A 19,750-nucleotide genomic window follows, 5' to 3' on the forward strand; every position below is an offset into this window, starting at 1 on the left:
ATTTTATTAGACTGCAATTGGGTAGGGGAGACCAGGGACAGCTGCAACACGGGTCGGTTGTAACCATAGACTGTATATATAACACCCGTTGTTTTGTCATCGGGTTGTAACACCTTCAATATCTCCAATCACAAACAAGCTAGAGTGATGAAACTCACTCTGCACATGCGCAGTTAGATGGTAAGATCGCTGAGAAAAAAAGGAGCCATTTTTATAATAATATAAAATATTAACTAAAATTCTATGATGTATTTTTTGGATACTGTCTTGAGTTCAAATGTCTAGGAATCCAAACTAGTATTATTAGAATCACTGTTTTGTAAGCTACAAATATAACTAGCTAAATATGGGTCAAGCTAGCAATCAGGCAGGTTCACAGGGGGTGGAAGCAAGACTGGTGGTCCTGGGACGGTTGTAACGGGACGGTTGTAACATGGCACATTTACAATGATGGCTCATTTGCTTGAATGATCAATTGTTCATTCAAGCATAGAGTTGTATTGTTGGTTGGTGTGCATTGTCCCTGTAAAAATAAACAGACTATAATACTGTACAGTAGGCCTAAAGTGTGTGCGTGTGTTTACAGTATGCCAAATGTCAGAAAGAGGAAGACAGACAGGGGAGTGCCACTTGCTCTGCTGCAGAGGGCCTCAAATGAAGTTGAGAAGGGCAAATCATTATGGGAAGTGGCAAAGTCCCTGGATATATGCCATGTCACCCTGTACCGGTTCCATACAAAGAGGCTGAGGTTGGAGAGTCAGGGATCACAAACACCCCCAAGAGTAGGCTACTAGACACCAAAGAAGGTGTTCTCAACAGAGCAGGAGATGCTTTTGAGAGACTACCTGATGGAGGCAGCTGATTTATATTATGGTCTCAGCTCAAATGAGGTAGGTCTACATAGATAAGGCAGAAGCACCTCTCAGAGAACAGTTTAATCCTTCACAGAGGATGATGCTGTGTGTGTTATCTGTTATCCTGTTCATTGCTCATTGTTTGTTGGAGGATGTGTGAAACCCCATTCAAATCTTGTTGCCTTAGAATTTGACAGCTTTCCCTATTCGTCATGTAGTGTGAAAAAGGTAACCGTTATTAACATGTTACAACCGTGCCTGGCATGTGTTACAACTGTCCCTGTACAAGGACAGTTGTAACAGTTGAGTTTTAAAAAAAAAATACATTTTCCAACCTGTACTTATTTCATAAAAACATCTTAAATACATTGTTTCAGTAGCTGACATATTGATAATGTATAATATAGCAAAATGGCTATCCTATTGTAAATGGTTTTTTACTTATTGGGGAAAAACCCAAAAAGTGTTGCAACTGTCCCTGGTCTCCCCTACATTAACTTTAATTAATTAAACTATATTAATATAAGAAAGATATAACTTTGTGTATTGAACTGCATACACTTAAAAGCAGTAAAAGTAACTAAGCAGCCTATACCAGAGAGCAAATAAGTTCTTAGATCCTTACTAACACACTAAAATGTACTACCCCAATTGGCCATTCATATGCAACTAATATAATGGAGGTGTGTTGGTATGGATGTAAAACAGTGGTGTCAGCTGATAAATGTGTGTGTAATATACATTTAGTTTACAGAAAGTTGCACCTTTTCTCAACTCTCTTTCTCTTTCACTCTCTCTTTCTCTCCCTCACAAACTCATACACACACTCGTGCAAAATATACCTCATTAAACCTTGTATGTGTGTGAGTGATTGTGTGTAAGTATGAGACAGGAGAAAGTGTGTTCTTGTGCAATTTAGTTTTTCATTTGTGCTGTTTCATGTGTCTTTGAAGTAGACAGATATATGATCTTGAACCAGCTTGACCTTGATGTATTGTATTGAACTTATTTTATAATGTCTCTTTAGCATATTAACATACACAGCCATACATGCACTCCTCTCGATCAAGTAAATAAAAACACCTAGCTGCAAAGCCAAAGCTATAAATGTGTATTTTTTTTAGATTGAAAAAATATAAAGCCTTATTAGTTGCCAGTAATCATTTCAGTACAGTTCAATCTGTATTGTCTTCAAGCATGGCTTGGCTCTGAGGTCAACACAGGCTTGTGATATTGTCACTCTCCTTACATTTCAGTTCGATAATTAAACCACCTGGCTTTCTTTTTAGATTGTCACAATTGGAGTAGGCTACATTTGGTAACCTGAAGCAACTTTTGAGCTTTTATTTTGAAAACATACAGCACCGGTAATGTGTGGAGGAGACCAATACTTCCGCTAAGCTTGTCAGTGTATGGACAAAAACTGATGTAACGTTACTGAGGCAGTCTGATCAAGCGTTTTGGTAAATTTACTTTGATCTATAATTGAAAAAAACTGTAGTTTGGTTTCCAGTCTAGCGTGTAGGATGTGTTGCTAATCGTTGTTCCGCTAAAGTGACTTTTATTTTTGAGATAGCATGCAGCTAACGTTAGCATGCTTCCAGAGCAAAACAATGGATGTTACAGCACCGTCCTAAGTTAGCTCTAACTACATGATGCTTAAGACACAATGCTATAGTTGGTCTATTAAGTGTCGGCCTGAGAGATGTTAAAAATGCAATACGAAATAGGGACTTTTCTCTAACAGGGAATAACGTTACAAGTCGCAATACACAGCTTTACATATATCTATTAATGGGCAACACAAAGTTATCGTGAGGTTTTAACCGTGTGACGTTAGTAAACAAAGAAACAGTAGATTAAGTTAGCATAATTGATAGGCTGCATTCTGTCTTAAAAAAACAGTATATATTTAACAGTCATTTAAACTGGGTTAACATATTAGATCATCTAATTTCACCTTTTTAACAATTGTAGCTTCATGTTGAGATGGTTGTCAACCTGTGACGTCATGATGTTGGTTGTCTACTGTTTTATCATCCGCTGTTACTCTTAAATCTAGTCCACATTTATAACAAGTGACAGCAGCACTGACAACCACTTTACTAAATGGAAAAGAAGGAACCCAAAACTATAAAGCGATGCAAGGGGGGTCACTTTTGTATTGCCCCTGGATGCAACAATAATTTTTATAGAGTCAAAACCCAAGGAAAAATTGTCCACTTTCATGCTATACCATTTAAGCGTGAAGAAGTTCTTCGTCGTTGGGTAGTTGCACTAAAGCGAGAGAGTACTCCAGTTCGTCCTGGAGCTAGGGTTTGTAGCGAGCACTTTGTAGATGAGGACTATGTGAAGGAGAAGGCCTTTCAGTTGGGTGTAAAGGTGGTTCGCCGGACCAATAAACTGAAGTCCGAGGCTGCTCCCTCTGTGTTTGGGGGTGCAGACCATCCAACTCAACCTGCTAGCAATGAAGTAGCTGCGAGCCGTCAGGAACAATCGCAACGATTCACCCGCCTGGTTGGGCAGAGAGAGGTACTGCCAACAAGTTCAATAACCAGCTTTCTTGCCATGGCACGATAGGAACCTCTATTATCCATTATTACATTACACCCAAATCTCAATTCACTTCACCCCCCCTATTAACGCTCTCATCTGTTATTGTTGTAACATTTCAATTTCAATAGCTATTCTTTTCAGCCTATCAATGTTCATCGCACATCTTCGCCATTAACTTAAAGGTCCAAAGTATAATTTCTGGCCACATGTTCCAAAGATATAGGGGGCAGCATTTTACCTCTACTGTTGGATCAATACAATTCAAATTAACCGTCATCACTTGAAAAAGCGAAGTTGAAGAAGCGAAGAATATGCTAAATGTTTCCAAACTGCTCAAACTCCGAAGCCAATCTTAATAACTGCTTTTCGCGTATGGCATTGGCCATTAAGAAAGCATAGCCTGCTTTTTGTTTTGCTCAGTGTACTTTTTTTCATTGGATTGAATCTCAAGTTGTTGAGATTGTTCTCCATTTATGATTTTGTTTCGTCCTCCCTGTACCTTAAGGATTTCTGTTTGGTTTGCGTTGCCCGAAGTCAAGCTAACTGCTAACTTTAGGTCCGTCTCCTAGAGCTGCCGCCTTCTCTCCTTTTGACGAATTGGCATCCTGGTGGTAGGAAGGACCCCGTACCTTCAATTTGATTGACAGGCCCTCGGGGGAGATCTACCTCTCCGTCATTAATGTTGGAATAAGGACTGACTGGAAGCAACTAGCTTTGCTTGATTTGGAAAAATAACTACATGTGACTGATAGCTATGGCGATATGATTCACAATATTGGAGGGGTTTATCATTTGCTCATCAATATACTCATATCATTGAATAATATAAAACTATGACCATGGTGTGGTTTTTGCGTTGTTAAGTTGGAATACAGGGCAGGCCGGTGCTAGTCGCTTAGTCTTTCAGTGGATATCTCTGCGAAACAATACATTGATATGATGTCAACAATGTAACCTTTTTACATACTGTTGATAAAAAAATGTTTACTTTTTTTTAATTTAAACCTAAATTCTGGGCATATCTTACGCATAACCTTAAACCTCTCTTTACGGGAGAAGCCATTTCCAATTAACAAACTTTCTGAGAGGCCCTTTAAAAATGTGCTTGCCTTGAATACAGCGCACTAGACCAGACTAAACTATTAAACAGTTTGCCATCAACAACACAAGCTAGCATATAGGTCTCTGCATTGCACTGCACATTATTCATATGGACTGAACTAAACTGTTGCCTATTAAATCCTGGCAGAGTGCTTAATCAGCACAAAGACAAATCAAACATGACATACTAAATGCAAAGGGTTTTCACAATCGCCTTTTTATTGTATTATTCTGAAATGCAGATCATTTAAATTGAATGTAAATGAAAGTGCAGTTAGATAATCCTCTTTCATTTATGTTCACAGCATCCACAGAGAGTCAACATTCACATCCTTGAAGAGAGACCCGTAACATTATCAGCTGCCATGGATTCACCAGGTAGGAGACGTTGTTATAAATTAACTACTAATAACTACATCATTTGTCATGCTTCATTGTCACTGCAGGTGCTTGTACATATATTTCAGTGGTCATCATTATGATTAGACTTTGATTGTAATATCATTTACATTTTAATCTTGATCATTATTTTTTTTTAAACAGAACTCATGTCCTAAAAACAAAATTAAACAATGCAAGCAAACATTGACAATTGTATTCTATTTCATAAAGGTTAATTAAAGGTTTTCAAGTTAAGGCAATATCTGAATTGGCTCATTACAACCCTATCCACAACCCTAATCCTGTGGTTCCGGTCGTCCGCCCCATCATCAGCAACTGTGGTTCAGAATCCTACAACATATATAGATCATTTTATTAATCCCCTTTCCAAACTCCATCCCAGTTACCTTCGAGATACTTATGACTTTGTTAACAAAATAAAGAACCTCACAGTACCCAGCAATACCCTCATTTTTTCAATAGATATAGTTTCACTGTACACAAATATTGAAACTCCACTTGGCCTCGCCGCCATCCAGCACTCCTTCAATAAAAACCCAGATCCATCCAGACCCGACAGTCAAATCATTCAGTTGCTCCACCTCACACTCACCCGCAATGACTTCATTTTTAACAATAACCACTACCTCCAGCTGTGTGGTTGTGCGATGGGCCAGAAATATGCTCCAGCCTACGCAGACATTTACCTGGCCCATTGGGAGGAAACGGCCTTCACTAAACTCCCCCTCAAACCCCTTCTGTACTTCCGGTATTTGGATGACATCTTCGGCCTCTGGCACCACACTGAACAGGACTTCCTCACCTTCTCAGACATCCTCAACACACATCACCCTAAAATAAAACTCAAACATCAGTTAAATACACATACCGTAGAGTTCCTCGACACTGGGGTCTTATTCCGCGCAGCTCCAGCGACCTTAGCAAGACACTCACAACCAGGGTCTTCTTCAAAGATACAGATCGCCACGCACTCCTCCATAAAACCAGCTATCACCCTGGGCACACGTACAGAGGTCTGATTCAATCCCAGCTGATCCGTTTCCACAGGATATGCACCCTCGCGGAGGATGTGGAGGAGGCTACCAGAATTCTCTTTAGTGCGCTGAGACCTAGGGGCTATTCGAGGCGCTTCCTTAGAAGCAATAAGGCAGAGGTCAGCCGCACCTTCATAGACAGGTACAAAGTCATCTCCGCCCGGCCGTCCGGCCCTACCCTCGTCCCCCTCATCACAACCTATTCAGGGAGCCTAAGCAACATCTTGGGCAAACTGAAGGCCAATTTTGAGGGGGCTAGAGGGGGGACTGTGACGCGCTGCGGCCGTGCCGGCTGATCTCCGCTTACCGGAGGAACAAGAATCTCCAGGACCTTCTGGTCCACACAAACCTCAACAAAAGCACTATTTAACACAAAAAACGCTATTTATGCAATTCGGTGCAAGGCCTGCCACAGACTCTATGTGGGGGAAACGCGCAATGAGATCAGCCTCAGAATAAAACGACACAGATACAGAATCACAGGACGGCACAAGCCTTTTATACAACCATTTTAAACTCCATGGCCTCCAGAATGTGCAGTCTATGGGCCTGGAGAGCAGCAGCGGCTGGAGCACGGGTCAGAGGCGAGCGGCGGAGCGGAGGTGGATCTATCCCCTGGGCACCATTGACCCGGGCCGATTAAACGAAAAGTACAAGTGATGGGTCCGCCTCCCACCACTCAAACATGTTTTAATAACCTTAACAACCTGTATGATCTCCTCTCCCGCCAGTTTCTCCCCCCTGCAGATCGGTGTCAGCCTGTTTGAATCCACCCTCCACTTCTTTTATCAAAGCACTTATATTTATTAATTATTTATAGAGATTTTTATATTCATTCCAAACCAATTCATTTTAGTGATCCTCCTCACCTGGACTTTTTTTACTGGTGTGCTCCATTTTTAACGCATGTTTTTAGCACTATCTTATTTATCTTAATGGTGTCTGTTGATATTTATGTTTTTATCACTTATTACATGTTTTATCCCTTTTAATGTATATATGTGCATGTTTTTACCTTATAATTGTAATCAAAGCCACATGAGGAGCGATCTTTTTATTTATTTATATTTATATTTTAATTAATTTTATTACCTGGAGGCCAGAAAACCCACCCGCAGAGAGAAACTCTTCACCGACCTGCCACCTTTTTAAATAAACAGAGACAACTAAACACCTGTCCTATCAGGAATCTTTTAAACGACCTTGATCTTAGTGGTTTTTATTTTCCAGTGACATCTAGTTCATTTGTATACGATTTAACCCGGTGTGCCCCCCTTCCCTCTTTTACTTATTATCACTCTTATCATTATTAGTTTAATTATAACACTCCTTTTACTTTTAAAATGATTAATAATCAATTAATTTTAATTATTGGAGAGATTGTTTTAATTCTACTTATTTTATTATTGCACTTGTGTTTTAATACTTGCACTTTCACTTTTAAATGTATTTTATGCATGGTTTTAACAGAACTAGAATCATTTTAAATTAACCATTCCATTGGGACGAGCTGCATACACGCACACACACACCTGCACACACCTGCACACACGTATACACACACACACACACACACACACACACACACACACACACACACACACACACACACACACACACACACACACACACACACACACACACACACACACACACACACACACACACACACACACACACACACACACACACACACACACACATTCACACCCCCCTCCAGAGACCCTGGGTTGGGGAGATCTGCTTTTTAACATACTCTGCCGCCGTTCCGTGGTCCAGCCCCGTCCTGTACCTTTTAACCAGTCTTTTAAAAGTGTCTTGTTCTCACAGAGCTTTTATAATGCTTTCAAAAGGGATTTTATAAGGTCTTTGTAGGGCTATGTTTATGGAGTTTTTTTATGTTTTTTTTAAACACTCATTTACAGAGAGTCTGTGAAATGAGTGGAGCCCTACTCTCTTCCACAACCTAACAAACATCACCCTTTTATTTTCTGGGTTACTGACTAAAGTGCTTCCATTTAATTTGTAATGACAAACTCCCATCTGAACTTCCCCACAGTGACCCAGCTGTCAGTCATGTGTGAGGTCTGTGGAACTTACTTTGAGACTCGTAAAGGGCTCTCCAGCCACGCCCGCCTCCACCTACGGCAGCTCGGTGTGACGCTGTCTGAAAGCAGCGGCGCTCCCATCGAACTCCTCTACCAGCTCATGCAGGAGAGAGGAGGCTCTCTTCCGGATTTTAAAGCAGACTCCTCTGAAACCAGGGCGACCCCACCCCAAAAAACAACCAAGCAGGCGACCGGGACACCTTCCGCACCAGAGGACAGCAGTGACTCCTTCAAATCAGGGAGCAGAGTCATGACTCAAAAAATGGACCACAAAGCAGGAGAAGGCAGCAGTTCATCGTCAGGGCAACAAAACCCAACCAAGCCGAAGTGGGCACCGCTGGCAACGGATGCTCCCATCAGCTTAGGTACGGCTGAGTTCTGAATTTATTTCAATTTTCAATTTTCTTTAAGTGTTTTTATTATTGCTAAGAGATGTCATTTTTGACACATTTTCCTTTTCGTGTTTACATTAATGATCACATAGCACCTTGGAGAAATATATTAACTGTATACATAACCATGCAAATAGTTTCTGTGTGTACTACGTTATTGGAGGGTATCGACCTTTCGCAGTTCCTAATAAATCCAGTAATGACGTTTTTTGTTGTCCCATGGAAGTTAGCATTGCAAGGGCTCCCTCTGAGTGAATTCAGAATATTTAAAAAAATAAGACATTGACAAATGGGCTATTTTATGTCGTAAAAGTAAACGTGAAAATCTCTTTAGCTTGTATTGACCACAGATCTTATTTCAGGCGTCTAACCAAAAACACTTTCAAAAAACATTGGCGAGGCAACCAGAAACGTTTGAAGTCCCATGAAACAGTTGGATTTACAATTAAGAGAATCGGTCAAAACGACTGAGAAAAACGTCAACATATTTGTCTCGAGACTGGGCTCCTTTCCCTTATCATGTCTATTGTTGTTGCAGCTTCAGACACCAAAAATGAGGTCCACGTGTGCCAACTCTGTGGCTGCTGGTACGGGACACGCAAGAGCTTGTCGGGTCACGCTCGGACCCATCTGCGCCAGATTGGAATCCCTGAGAGCGACATCAAGGGAAGCCCAATTGATCTGCTTTACCAGATTATGGAGGAGGAGGACTTCAAGCCCATCAGCAGCGAGGGGAAACCGGGGGAGCTCACCTCAAACAGCCCCTCCACATCCACCTCCTTCAAACGGCCCTCGATTCAATCACCTCCATCCAGCAAACGGCTAAAACCGTCGGAGAACTTGACCTGTATTCTGTGTGGGGAGGAGTTTGAGAATCGTAAAGGCCTGGGAATCCACGCACGCGCTCACCTGCGTCAGATGGGAGTGGTTGACCTGCAGGGGAAAAGCTCTGCGATTGACACCATCCAGGAGCTGGTCAGCAGCGGCATGCTAGAAGCCAAATTCCAAAGGAACAGTACAACCAGCTTGTCTGCAGCGTCCCTTCCCTCCACATCCCTCTCCCCAAGCCCTGCGAAGTTCCCTCGGACTCCTATGGCCCCAAAGGCTAAGAAAGGCTTTCGGCTAGCGGTGGACCCCCTTCATAGGAAGCCCAAGCCGGAGCCCGTGGAGGTTGAATTGTCTGTTGAAGCGCAGAGATCCAGCACTAACAGCGAGTATTTCACCCAGAAGACACCTGCTGTGCCAAAGACTCTTATCACAGGTAAGGGCCACTGATCTCAATTAAATGTTGGCAACTTAACATGTCTTTACATTCCCGAATGTAGTTTTTGATTCATACTCTCGGGTAGGGCTGCAATCAACAATAACTTTGATTTATCTGCTTATTTTAATTCAACTTTATTGTCAATCTTTCAGTTTGTGTGTAAAGACAGAGAGATCGAAATACCGTATCCCACAATCTCGAATTCAAATTACAAATATATATACAAATATGTATACAAATATGTATATACCTATATACACACAATCAACAGACACATGTATACATAATGCACACAGTAAGACATAAATAGCAAAACATGTCCATCCCAGTACCTTAAAGTCCAAGGTGATGTCTTCAAATGTCTTGTTTTGTCTGTCCAAAAGCTAAATATACTCACTAATATATGACAAAAAACTGACTACATTAGAAAATATTCATATTCAAGAGGCTGAAAGCCTTATTTTTGCATTAGAAATGTCTTTAAACAGTTGATACATTATAAACATAACTGGTGATAACTTATCATTTTGTTTGTTTGTGCATGCAGTTTAGATTCATCCTCTTTTATTTAACGTCAGTCTCCTCCACAGGTGTGGAATCTCCGCCCACAGTCCTCTGTGATTACTGTGGCCAGCTGTTTGAAACCCGCAAAGCTCTGTCCTGCCACTGCCGCGCCCATCTGCGCCAGCTCGGATTCACCTGGTCCATCAAATCTTCTCCCATCGATCTCCTCCAAGAGATCATGATGCGTGGTGAAGAAGGAAAGAAAGTGACTGCCGCCCCCTCGGGCAAACCCTCATGGACCGCCCAGGGCTCCAGACGGTCCGTGGACAGCCTCCAGTCAGGGGTAGCAGCCCACACCTCCTCCTCACCTGTGGATTACTCCATGAGAGAGAAATCCTCGTCGAGCAGGAGCTGGGCCTCACTCAACGGTTAGACCTTAACTCTCTTTCATAGCACTTGTTAGGCTTAATATGTCACTGTAACAGCCATGTTGTTTTAATATGGTGAGCCTCACTGTTGTACTACATGCCTCTTAACTAAGATGAACAACGACACTGTGTGAATCCTAAACAAACTGTCCTAGGGCCGTAAATATTCACTTGAATGAGAGTGAATACGATAACACTTTATTTATTAAAGAGGCCCTATCCTGCTTTTGGGGGATTTCCCTTTCCTGTAGTGTGTTATATCGTTTTTTCTAAATGGTCTGCAAAGACTAAAATCCCAAAGTTTCTCTCCCACACACTCGCGCTTCTATTGGCTAGAGCTTTAACACATGCGTACGTTGATCAATCACAGTAGGGCCGGCCAGCTAAACAATCAGAGCAGACTGGGCTCTGGTTTCAGACAGAGGGTGAAAAGAGGTGCTGCAGCACAGGCAGTATGAGAAAAATAATGTAAACATGTCACAGTAGAGGCACAAAATAAAAAAAATAAACACACTAGGCCCCATTTAAGACAAGATATTGGTAAACAGAGTTTGAACATTACATTACAATCACTGAGGACAATATGTCGAAGTCTTTTCAACAAACATTTGACCAGGGATTGACTCTGCTTTAATTTTAGGATTCGCTGGTGCACAAAAAAGTCTGTGTGCGCCGCCTATGAAGTAACTGTTGCACCAAATGTGTGTTGATCCGCAGCTGAAAATGGTCCTTAACAAATACAATAGTTACTCTTGTTTGTTATCACTGAGGTGGCCAGATTCACATCTGAATTTGGAACTGATGTGTTGGAGTGCAACAGCCATGATAGAGAATTTAGAGTATTGAGAGTCAGACCAAAATATGTTAGTTTTTTCTTTCCATATAAGTAAAGTATAACATCACACCAGCCTTATCCTTTAAAACTCAGCATTTTAGCCTTAAGATAAGCCTCTTTTCCATGTATTCTTTTCATGACACAATGCAATGCTGCCTTGATACACTCTCAGCATTGTTGGCATTGCTCTGCTGTCCCTTTAACCACTTACTGCACTGCACGCAGTAACATCCAAGTACATTTCAAGGCAGGTTTGAACAAAAAGGTCTGGTTGGATGAGAGGAAATCACTGTAGATTTAGCAGGTTTAATACATAGGATTAAACCAAAAATGTTAGTAATAATACGCCATAAAACTATTTCTCAAACTCACTGGACCGGTGATACATTTAGAATCTGTCATCAGTAGTTTAGATGATCTATTTCAGAGTATCTTTTCTTTGTTTTAGACGCATCCTGTGAGCTTTGTGGCTTTCACTTTGAGAACCGAAAGGCCCTGGCCAGTCACTCGCGGGCCCACCTCCGACAGCTGGGGATCATGGAGTGGAAGACGGACGGAGCGAGCTCGCCCATCAATCTCCTCAGTGAGTTGATCCGGAGGGAGCCGGCCAAGGTCGCAGCTCTAACCAGCCGCTATCGTTCAGGAGACTTTTTCATCAAGAAGGTAGGCTGTGCTCAAAAATATGAATTCATTCATTCCTTTCACAGGATACATTCCCATAATCATACATGAAACAGATGATTATGATGTGAGGTGAAAGCCTTTAATATGCCTCAGAAAATATGTTTTTTAAAGAAGCTAAAGCTAGAGTTAGGAGTTAAAAATGTAAGCTAATGGAAGCTATATTTTTTAAGTTTTATTAAATAATATCCGGCTCTGGCGTTTGAAGAGAGTATTTAGGAAAGCAGCCAATGTTTTTAGCAATTTGAATTCTTATTTACTTGATCTACTTGTTACTCTTAGTCCCAGAAGGGTGCTGCTTCGCCCTCTCTGTCCACAGACTCTGACTCTGTGCCCGGCAGCAGCCTGAGGCCTTCAGGGGGCAGAGAGAACGCGGGATTATCGAGACACTCACACAGCCACACACGAACTCCTGCGGCCCATCGCAGCGACCCTGGCCAGCGCTTCCCAAGGGGTAAGAAATCAAAACAGCCGGATACAGAAATACTGTAATTGAATAAAGGAAACATCAACATTTGGCATGTTTCTCTAATACCTTCCTGTGTGGTTCCAGGGGTCCATCCACCAAGACGTGCTGTGCCTGCAGGAGGAGAAAATCGGGACACCAATTCCCAGCAGCCACCACGGTCAGGCAGCATCCCTGCTATGCTGCCAAAACCTCCACTAACACCACTGGTCAAACTGGTGGGGAAAGTCTACTCGCTCAAGTGCAGGTCAGTCGGAAAGAACAACATATAGATAATCACAGTCCTTATTATTTTGTATCTATCTTTTTTTGGTCAGCTTACATTTTCTGTACTAGAATAGAATCCCATTCTACCTTCCTTTGTTTTATTCAGTGAATAATAGGGGTTATAGAAATAGAAAATAGGGTTTATAAAATAAATCAAATCAAGCTGGAAACCAAACCGTTTATTAATATTGAAATTAGACTGAACCTACTGTGCATCATTTTCAGCCAATTGTATTGTTAAGTACTTAAGGACATATGTATTTTTGAGCATGTATGGCAATATTAGACAAAGAGGTGATGGGAAATTAGTTGAGATAGAGATCGGAGTGACATAGAGATGAAATGAGTAAGCCTGCTTGGAGTATACAAACTCATGCCAAACAGGCCAATATTGCTCAAGCCCACAGAGCTTTGTTCTAAATTCTTGTGGAGATCCCAAAATGTCCAAAGATACCAAATATCTCTATTTGTGTATTTTCCCGAAATATGAATTTTGGAGAAAGAATTATGTAATTATGCACAAGACATCTAGGATATTTCCATGAAAACAATAAATGGAGCTCAGTCTGTAGGGATTTGGCTCAGGAACCGTGGGGTTGCTGCTTCAAGTCCCAGAACAGTCTAAGGATACATCTAAGGATACATAAGGATAAGGATACATCTAAGGATTACATGGATACGGTTCGGGTTGTATCCGCTACTTTTCTCTTTCGTATAGCCCGTTCGTTCACAAGAGGTCGTAACGGAATCGCGGAAACGGACCCCTCAAACGATAACGGGTCCCAAGGTGGATAGATCTACGGACGGAACGCTCTGGGGGGCCAACCGGCTCCGTGTGTACGTCCTATACGATCATTTTCCTGATAACGATGAAGCCATAGCCCCACCTCTGCTGCTCACTGCTGTAGCAGGGTCAGTAGCTACTGTCAGTAGCAACAAGTGGACATGGAGAACTACATGAACTACATGTTGCTAAATCCACCGCGGAGAATAAACAGAAGGGCAACCATGCTCGGGGGGTCTTCTTCGCTGTTTTTGGTGTATTTTGTGGCGGAAGTACTTACAGGCCCGGCATATGTACTACAGCGTCTCCAGCGGATCGAGCGGTCTCGTGTGAATGGACACGTTTATTGAGCCGATTGCATGTGAACGGAAGACTTTTTTGATATCGAATTCGGTTCATTTTCGTTTGCGTTCCCTTGTAAATGGGGCCTAACTAAGTATAGAGAGTAGACCAGGACTTAGCGATGTCCCATTTGCTTCCTATGCACAAGCTCCCCCACTGCTCACCTGTTGCTGTATAATAGCCACCCACTGCTCATAATAATGGTATACATTAAATGCAGCGATTACATTTCACTATGTCTGTGGTGCTGTCTACGTTTACATGTGTGTAACGTTTAAGAGGAATTCATTCAAATCCTTAATTTCCATTCCAAGTTTGAATATTTCATTCACTTTAATAGTATGAAACTGTTAAAGTGGAATAAGATTATTTAAACAAACATTAAAGTAACTGAAGTGGAAACCCAATAAAAAAACAGTTTGGGCTTCTTTTTGCAATGATATTGACAAGGAATATACTGTTTTTATGTTGCTTGGCCTAAGCTGCACTTCATTAAATGCAATTAAGCTCATATCCCCCTCTCTGTGCTGCTGTTCAGGTTCTGTGAAGAAGTGTTTCATGGCCCTCTGTCGGTCCAGGAGCGCTGGATCACACACCTGCAGAAACACATCCTGTCCCTGGGCTACAAAGGCAAAGCGTCTCCACCTGCTGCACCTGTGGCAGCTCCTGCTCTCGTCCATCCAGTCGCTGTGTAGTCCCAAAGTCTTTATGAAATTCACATTAAACTAGGTGAACATTTTTAAACGTCACGGCAGAGTCAGGAAGTCTTTATGTCTAATTGAGGCAATACATTGTCAGTTAAAAAAGTGCAAAATAGATGTTCCTTTTTTTGTCCTAGAGAGGGCAGGCATGAGCCTTATGAGGATAGCAGCAGAACATAATCAACTCAGATGAAATCCACTGGATCACATTATCGTATGTTTTTTAGACAAAATATCCAAGGCCGGTGAATCCCTATTGATGTGCGGTGCTTTCTTCCTCCTGCTGATAATTCATACCATTGGTAAAGATGTTGTTAATGTGTTTGAATGTGATTCAATACGTCATTTCCCACACTGAGAGAATAATCCTGATTTCACTGTGATAAATATTATCTCCTTAGTGTGCTTTTCAATTGAATCTTGTTTTACACATTTATTTTTTTACAATAAAATCCGGAAGACTTGTTTTTTCGCAAATGGATATTTTATGAACAACCAAACACTGAAAGTGAGGCCCAAAAATGTAACTTGTGAAAAGAAAATATTGAAGGTTATTAGAAATGTAATGTACTGAAAGCCTCAAATGTCTTGACCATAGAGACCCAGTGTCTCTTGTATTTCCTTCAGATGTAAATGCAAATAATGAATGCGTTTCTTGTCTTTTTACGTTTTTTTTTCTAACACTATGTTATTAAACTGTGCGTTTGTATTTAACCATAAAGTGTATGGGTTTTTCTTGTTTTTCACAAATGCAAGTCAAATACAAATCAATCAACAATGTACAGTGACAAACATCCTGTTCTCTACCAGCTGCCAGAGTCATGCTCAATAACGCCAATCAGTGTTGTAGTCAAGTCACCAATTCACGAATCCAATTCACGAGTCCAAGTCACTCTCGACTCGAGTCACCAAGGGAGAGTCGTAGTCTAGTCCAAGTCTGAGTCACCCAAGGAGTGTCCGAGTCGAGTCCGAGTCACGGATGTAGGGAGGGATGAATGGATCAAGGGATGTAGGTATCAAAGTATTAGTGGCGAAAGGACACATCCTTGTGGGGAGCCAGTGGAGGAGCTGACTTGATCAGATAAGGTCCCATTCACCCTCACTCTTTGTGTCCTATTTAAAAAGTCAAGAATCCAGCCCATAAGATTATTGCTTATTTCAAATTGTTCTACAAGTCTGCCAATTAAAATACGAGGTTGAATTGTGTTAAAAGCAGAGGAAAAATCAACAAATAAAAGTCTAGCATGAGATCCATTTCCCTCCAAGTGTTTAAAAAGTAAGTTAAGTAAGGTGACCTTGACATCCTCTACTCCTCTGTGTGGCCTGTAAGCAAACTGCATTGGATCGAGTGCATGCTCAGTCTTCCTTAAGATTTCTGCTCTGTCTAGTTTTTCCAATGTCTTCATTAGAATGGATGTAAGTGCAACTGGTCTAAAATCATTCAGAGTTTTGGGGGCTCTGGATTTGGGAACAGGGACTACCAAAGTATCCTTCCAAACCTTTGGCACATGCCGTGTCTGTAAAGACAATGTAGGGAGGGATGTATGGAGGGGTTGAATGGATGTATGGGAGGGATGTAGGGAGGGATGGAGGGATGTATGGAGGGAGGGATGAATAGATTTAGGGATGTAGGGGGGGATGAAGGGATGTATGGAAGGTTGAAGGGATGTAGGATAAGGATGGGGTAGGAAGAGGAATGGATTAAATAGAAGGGAAATATGGAGGGTGGGTTGTGGTAAAAACAAGGTTGGATGTGTTGACCGGTATTAGTAGCAGGTGATTTTCATTTCATTTCAAACCTTTATTTAACCAGATTGGTCCCATTGAGATCATAGATCTCTTTTTCAAGGGAGACCTGATTAGAGGTGTGGTGGAGGCCCTGCTCTCTAACCAAAGTTTAACTTCATCAAAACATTATTAAAAAAGCTTGTTTAGTTGTAAAACTGTCTGTGTCAGTTTCATGTTACAAAACGAGGGGTTACGTATGGTAACCCTTGTCATGTAAGCACAGGCGGAGCCCTCTACTGGACTTTATGGGTATTACCAGAGGCGCGGGAAGGTATTTTGAGTGGGGGTGCTTAGGTTCTGGACTCCAGTGAACACTATTACGGGCACTATAGAGCACGCACAAAAGCACTCCCCACACGCAAACACACAGTACACCCGCGACTTTTACAATGAAGGCTCGATAATCAGCTCACGGCATATAGGCAGGGGTAAAGTGCTATTTTTTACGAGTGGGGAGCGGACCTCACCTCCTCTAGGGGGGTCCGGGGGGGATGCTCCCCCGGGAAGATTTTTGTTAAATATTGAAGTTAAAAGCATCAATCTGGTGCACTTTGAGAGCAACATTAAGAGATCTATGGATACATCTCTCAACACCCAGATGAAACAGAACTGTAAACAGATTTAATTTTTCTTTATGGATATTTTACAAATCACTCCCCTTTCAAACTGTATTCTTGTTTTACTGCCATATAGTATTTCATAACTGTTTATCCTTTATTCCCTTATTTTTTTTATAACTATAGTGATCATATGAAGGTGTGCCGCGGAAATAATCTTTTGAATAATTTGTGACCAAACCGTTTGAGGCCCACTGAGATAACTTAGACTAAAGTTAACTATCTAAACACTCAGAGAGTCCTTTAGCTCACCTGAGCCTCTCAGTCTGAGAGGAGAGGACTCTCCTCCAGCTCCTTGTGTCCGTTAGTGCAGCTAGCTAACCAGATGCTAACAACACGGTCCCTGCTGCTGGCACCTCTCACACACACACACACACACACACACACACACACACACACACACACACACACACACACACACACACACACACACACACACACACACACACACACACACACACACACACACACACACACACACACACACACACACACACACACACACACACAGAGCCGAGCTTGAATGACACAAGCACACTTTTATTTCCATGCAACTCTCTGATTGGTCTGGTGTCATGCCTCTGTTTCATTCACTGAACACTGGAAATTACAATCCTGCCGTCCTCTCTAGTGTCATGATGAGGTTCACGTAAAGCACGGTTAATGTTAATCAGCTTCCAGTTTGTGTTCGGGCGGCAGACACCCTATCCGTTTTTAAGAGTGCGCTTAAGACCTTCCTTTTTGATAAAGCTTAGTTAGGGCTGATTAGATTCAGCCCCTAGTTTTGCTGATATAGGCTTAGTTTGTCGGGGGACATCTTACTTCTTCCTTCTCTCTGTCTATACCCGTGTACTCTCATGTTCCGATTAACCCAGCTTCCCCAAATGTCTTTCTTTTTGGTGTCTATATACGCCGGGATCCGGAGTCATGGATGATCCTGCGGTCCTGTGTCCTGGATCGCGAGCGCTGGATCTTGAGTCGTGGCTGTGGTCCTGGATCATAGGTCCTCGATGGATATCCTTGTGGATTCATCTTCCTATTATACACACATGCATTTCCAAACATTTGGACTACCTATGTTGCAAATGTATTATCTTTTCAATTTACACACGGCATCTATTGCACGTCTGTCCGTCCTGGGAGAGGGATCCCTCCTCTGTTGCTCTCCCTGAGGTTTCTCCCATTTTTCCCTTTAAACTGGGTTTTCTTTGGAAGTTTTTCCTTGTACGATGTGAGGGTCTAAGGACAGAGGGTGTCGTATTGTCATACTGATATTCTGTACACACTGTGAAGACCACTGAGACAAATGTAACATTTGTGATATTGGGCTATATAAATAAACATTGATTGATTGATTGAATGTATTATATTATTGAGGTAGAATTGTCCGCACCCCCTGTCTGCCGCTAGGGGGTGCTGTAGCGCCCTCAGCACCCCCCTTCCCACGCCCATGGGTACTACCTTATCATGCAAGCATTCTCCTACTGAGACTTCTATAGACGCACCACATCCCCCGGGACCCTCCAGGGCAGGGGTGCCCAACCTTTTTTGAACCGGGAGCTACTTTTAAAGTTGCCAGTCTGCCGAGATCTACCAGTCCAAATAGAGAGGCGTAGCCATTACTGACAGCCTACTACCAGGTAAATACAGACTTCTACTTGTATAAAACTGACCTTCGTACGATTAATACTTCATAAAATACTGCAGATCCTTTATCTTTCCTCTTTCTAATCTACACACATACAAGTATTTAACTGAAGTTACACAACAGTGTTGTTGATACAGAGATGGAGTTTATCCACACGTCACATACTACAGTGGGTAATGTTTTCAAGAAACATTGAACAGTGCTGCCACATATGACACAGGAAAAAAGAAAAGACTCTGAACCCTTTCTTTGTCATTATATAAAAATAGTGTTGCTACAAAAGTATAAATTAGGCTTACTAATAAGACAACTCAGATCTGAAGCTACACAGGAATCTGCTGCCAAAATGCAATAAAAAAGACAAAATTAATAGAATCAAACCCTTTTTTTGTTGCATTTTAGTAGAGTATACAAATAAATGCCTTTAAAATAGGATGCAAGCAACACTAGTTTCTTAACCTGAATTGATAATAGACTATAATCAATTTAAACAGAACAGATCTTAATGTTTGCATTCTTATACCATTTTGTACAATAATTATAATGAATAAGTTCAAACAAACTAAAACTTACAGCTGATTAATAACGGTATCTAACTTGAGTTTTTATTGTATCAAAAACCTTGAAATGCTACTGTTATTTTTACTGTCCCCCAAAAGTGCGTCGCAGCCTCCAGGAATGCTTCTTTCACAACTTCGCCGTCTTTGAAAGACTTCATGTGTTTCGCAAGAACGTGACTGACATGATAAGATGCTATGGTAGCAGCCTTGCTCTTGTTGTTGGGCCTGGTGAAAATGGACTGCTGTGCATTTAGCTGTCCTTTCAGGCCCCTCCCCTTTTGGAGCGTAGGGCAGAATTAGGAGGGAATTCCGTCTCGTAGGGTGTGTGCACTGTTTTGAAATGCCGCTCCTAAAAGACCCTTCTTCGATAAAGCCACGCTCGCATTGCAGATGAGACAGATGGACTTTGAATTGGAAT

At 41.8% G+C, this 19,750-nt stretch overlaps 1 protein-coding gene across 2 annotated transcripts; it reads left to right on the forward strand.

The window, feature by feature from the left end:
• The first annotated feature begins 2,224 nt into the window (after nt 1-2,224).
• wiza (WIZ zinc finger a) lies at nt 2,225-15,428 on the forward strand. Of its 2 annotated transcripts, none has more exons than XM_034090504.1 (9): nt 2,225-3,386; nt 4,817-4,889; nt 8,007-8,420; nt 8,986-9,708; nt 10,302-10,643; nt 11,927-12,141; nt 12,442-12,613; nt 12,713-12,872; nt 14,557-15,428. In XM_034090504.1, exons 1-9 carry the CDS (start codon nt 2,964-2,966, stop codon nt 14,711-14,713), a joined length of 2,679 nt encoding a protein of 892 aa, XP_033946395.1. In that variant the 5' UTR covers nt 2,225-2,963; the 3' UTR covers nt 14,714-15,428. The 2 variants fall into 2 exon arrangements, with proteins under 2 accessions (XP_033946395.1, XP_033946474.1); XM_034090583.1 differs by having other exon boundaries at nt 2,225-2,317.
• The last annotated feature ends 4,322 nt before the right edge of the window (nt 15,429-19,750 follow it).

This window comes from Pseudochaenichthys georgianus, chromosome 1, assembly GCF_902827115.2.
Source record: "Pseudochaenichthys georgianus chromosome 1, fPseGeo1.2, whole genome shotgun sequence".
Taxonomy (NCBI): Eukaryota; Metazoa; Chordata; class Actinopteri; order Perciformes; family Channichthyidae; genus Pseudochaenichthys; species Pseudochaenichthys georgianus.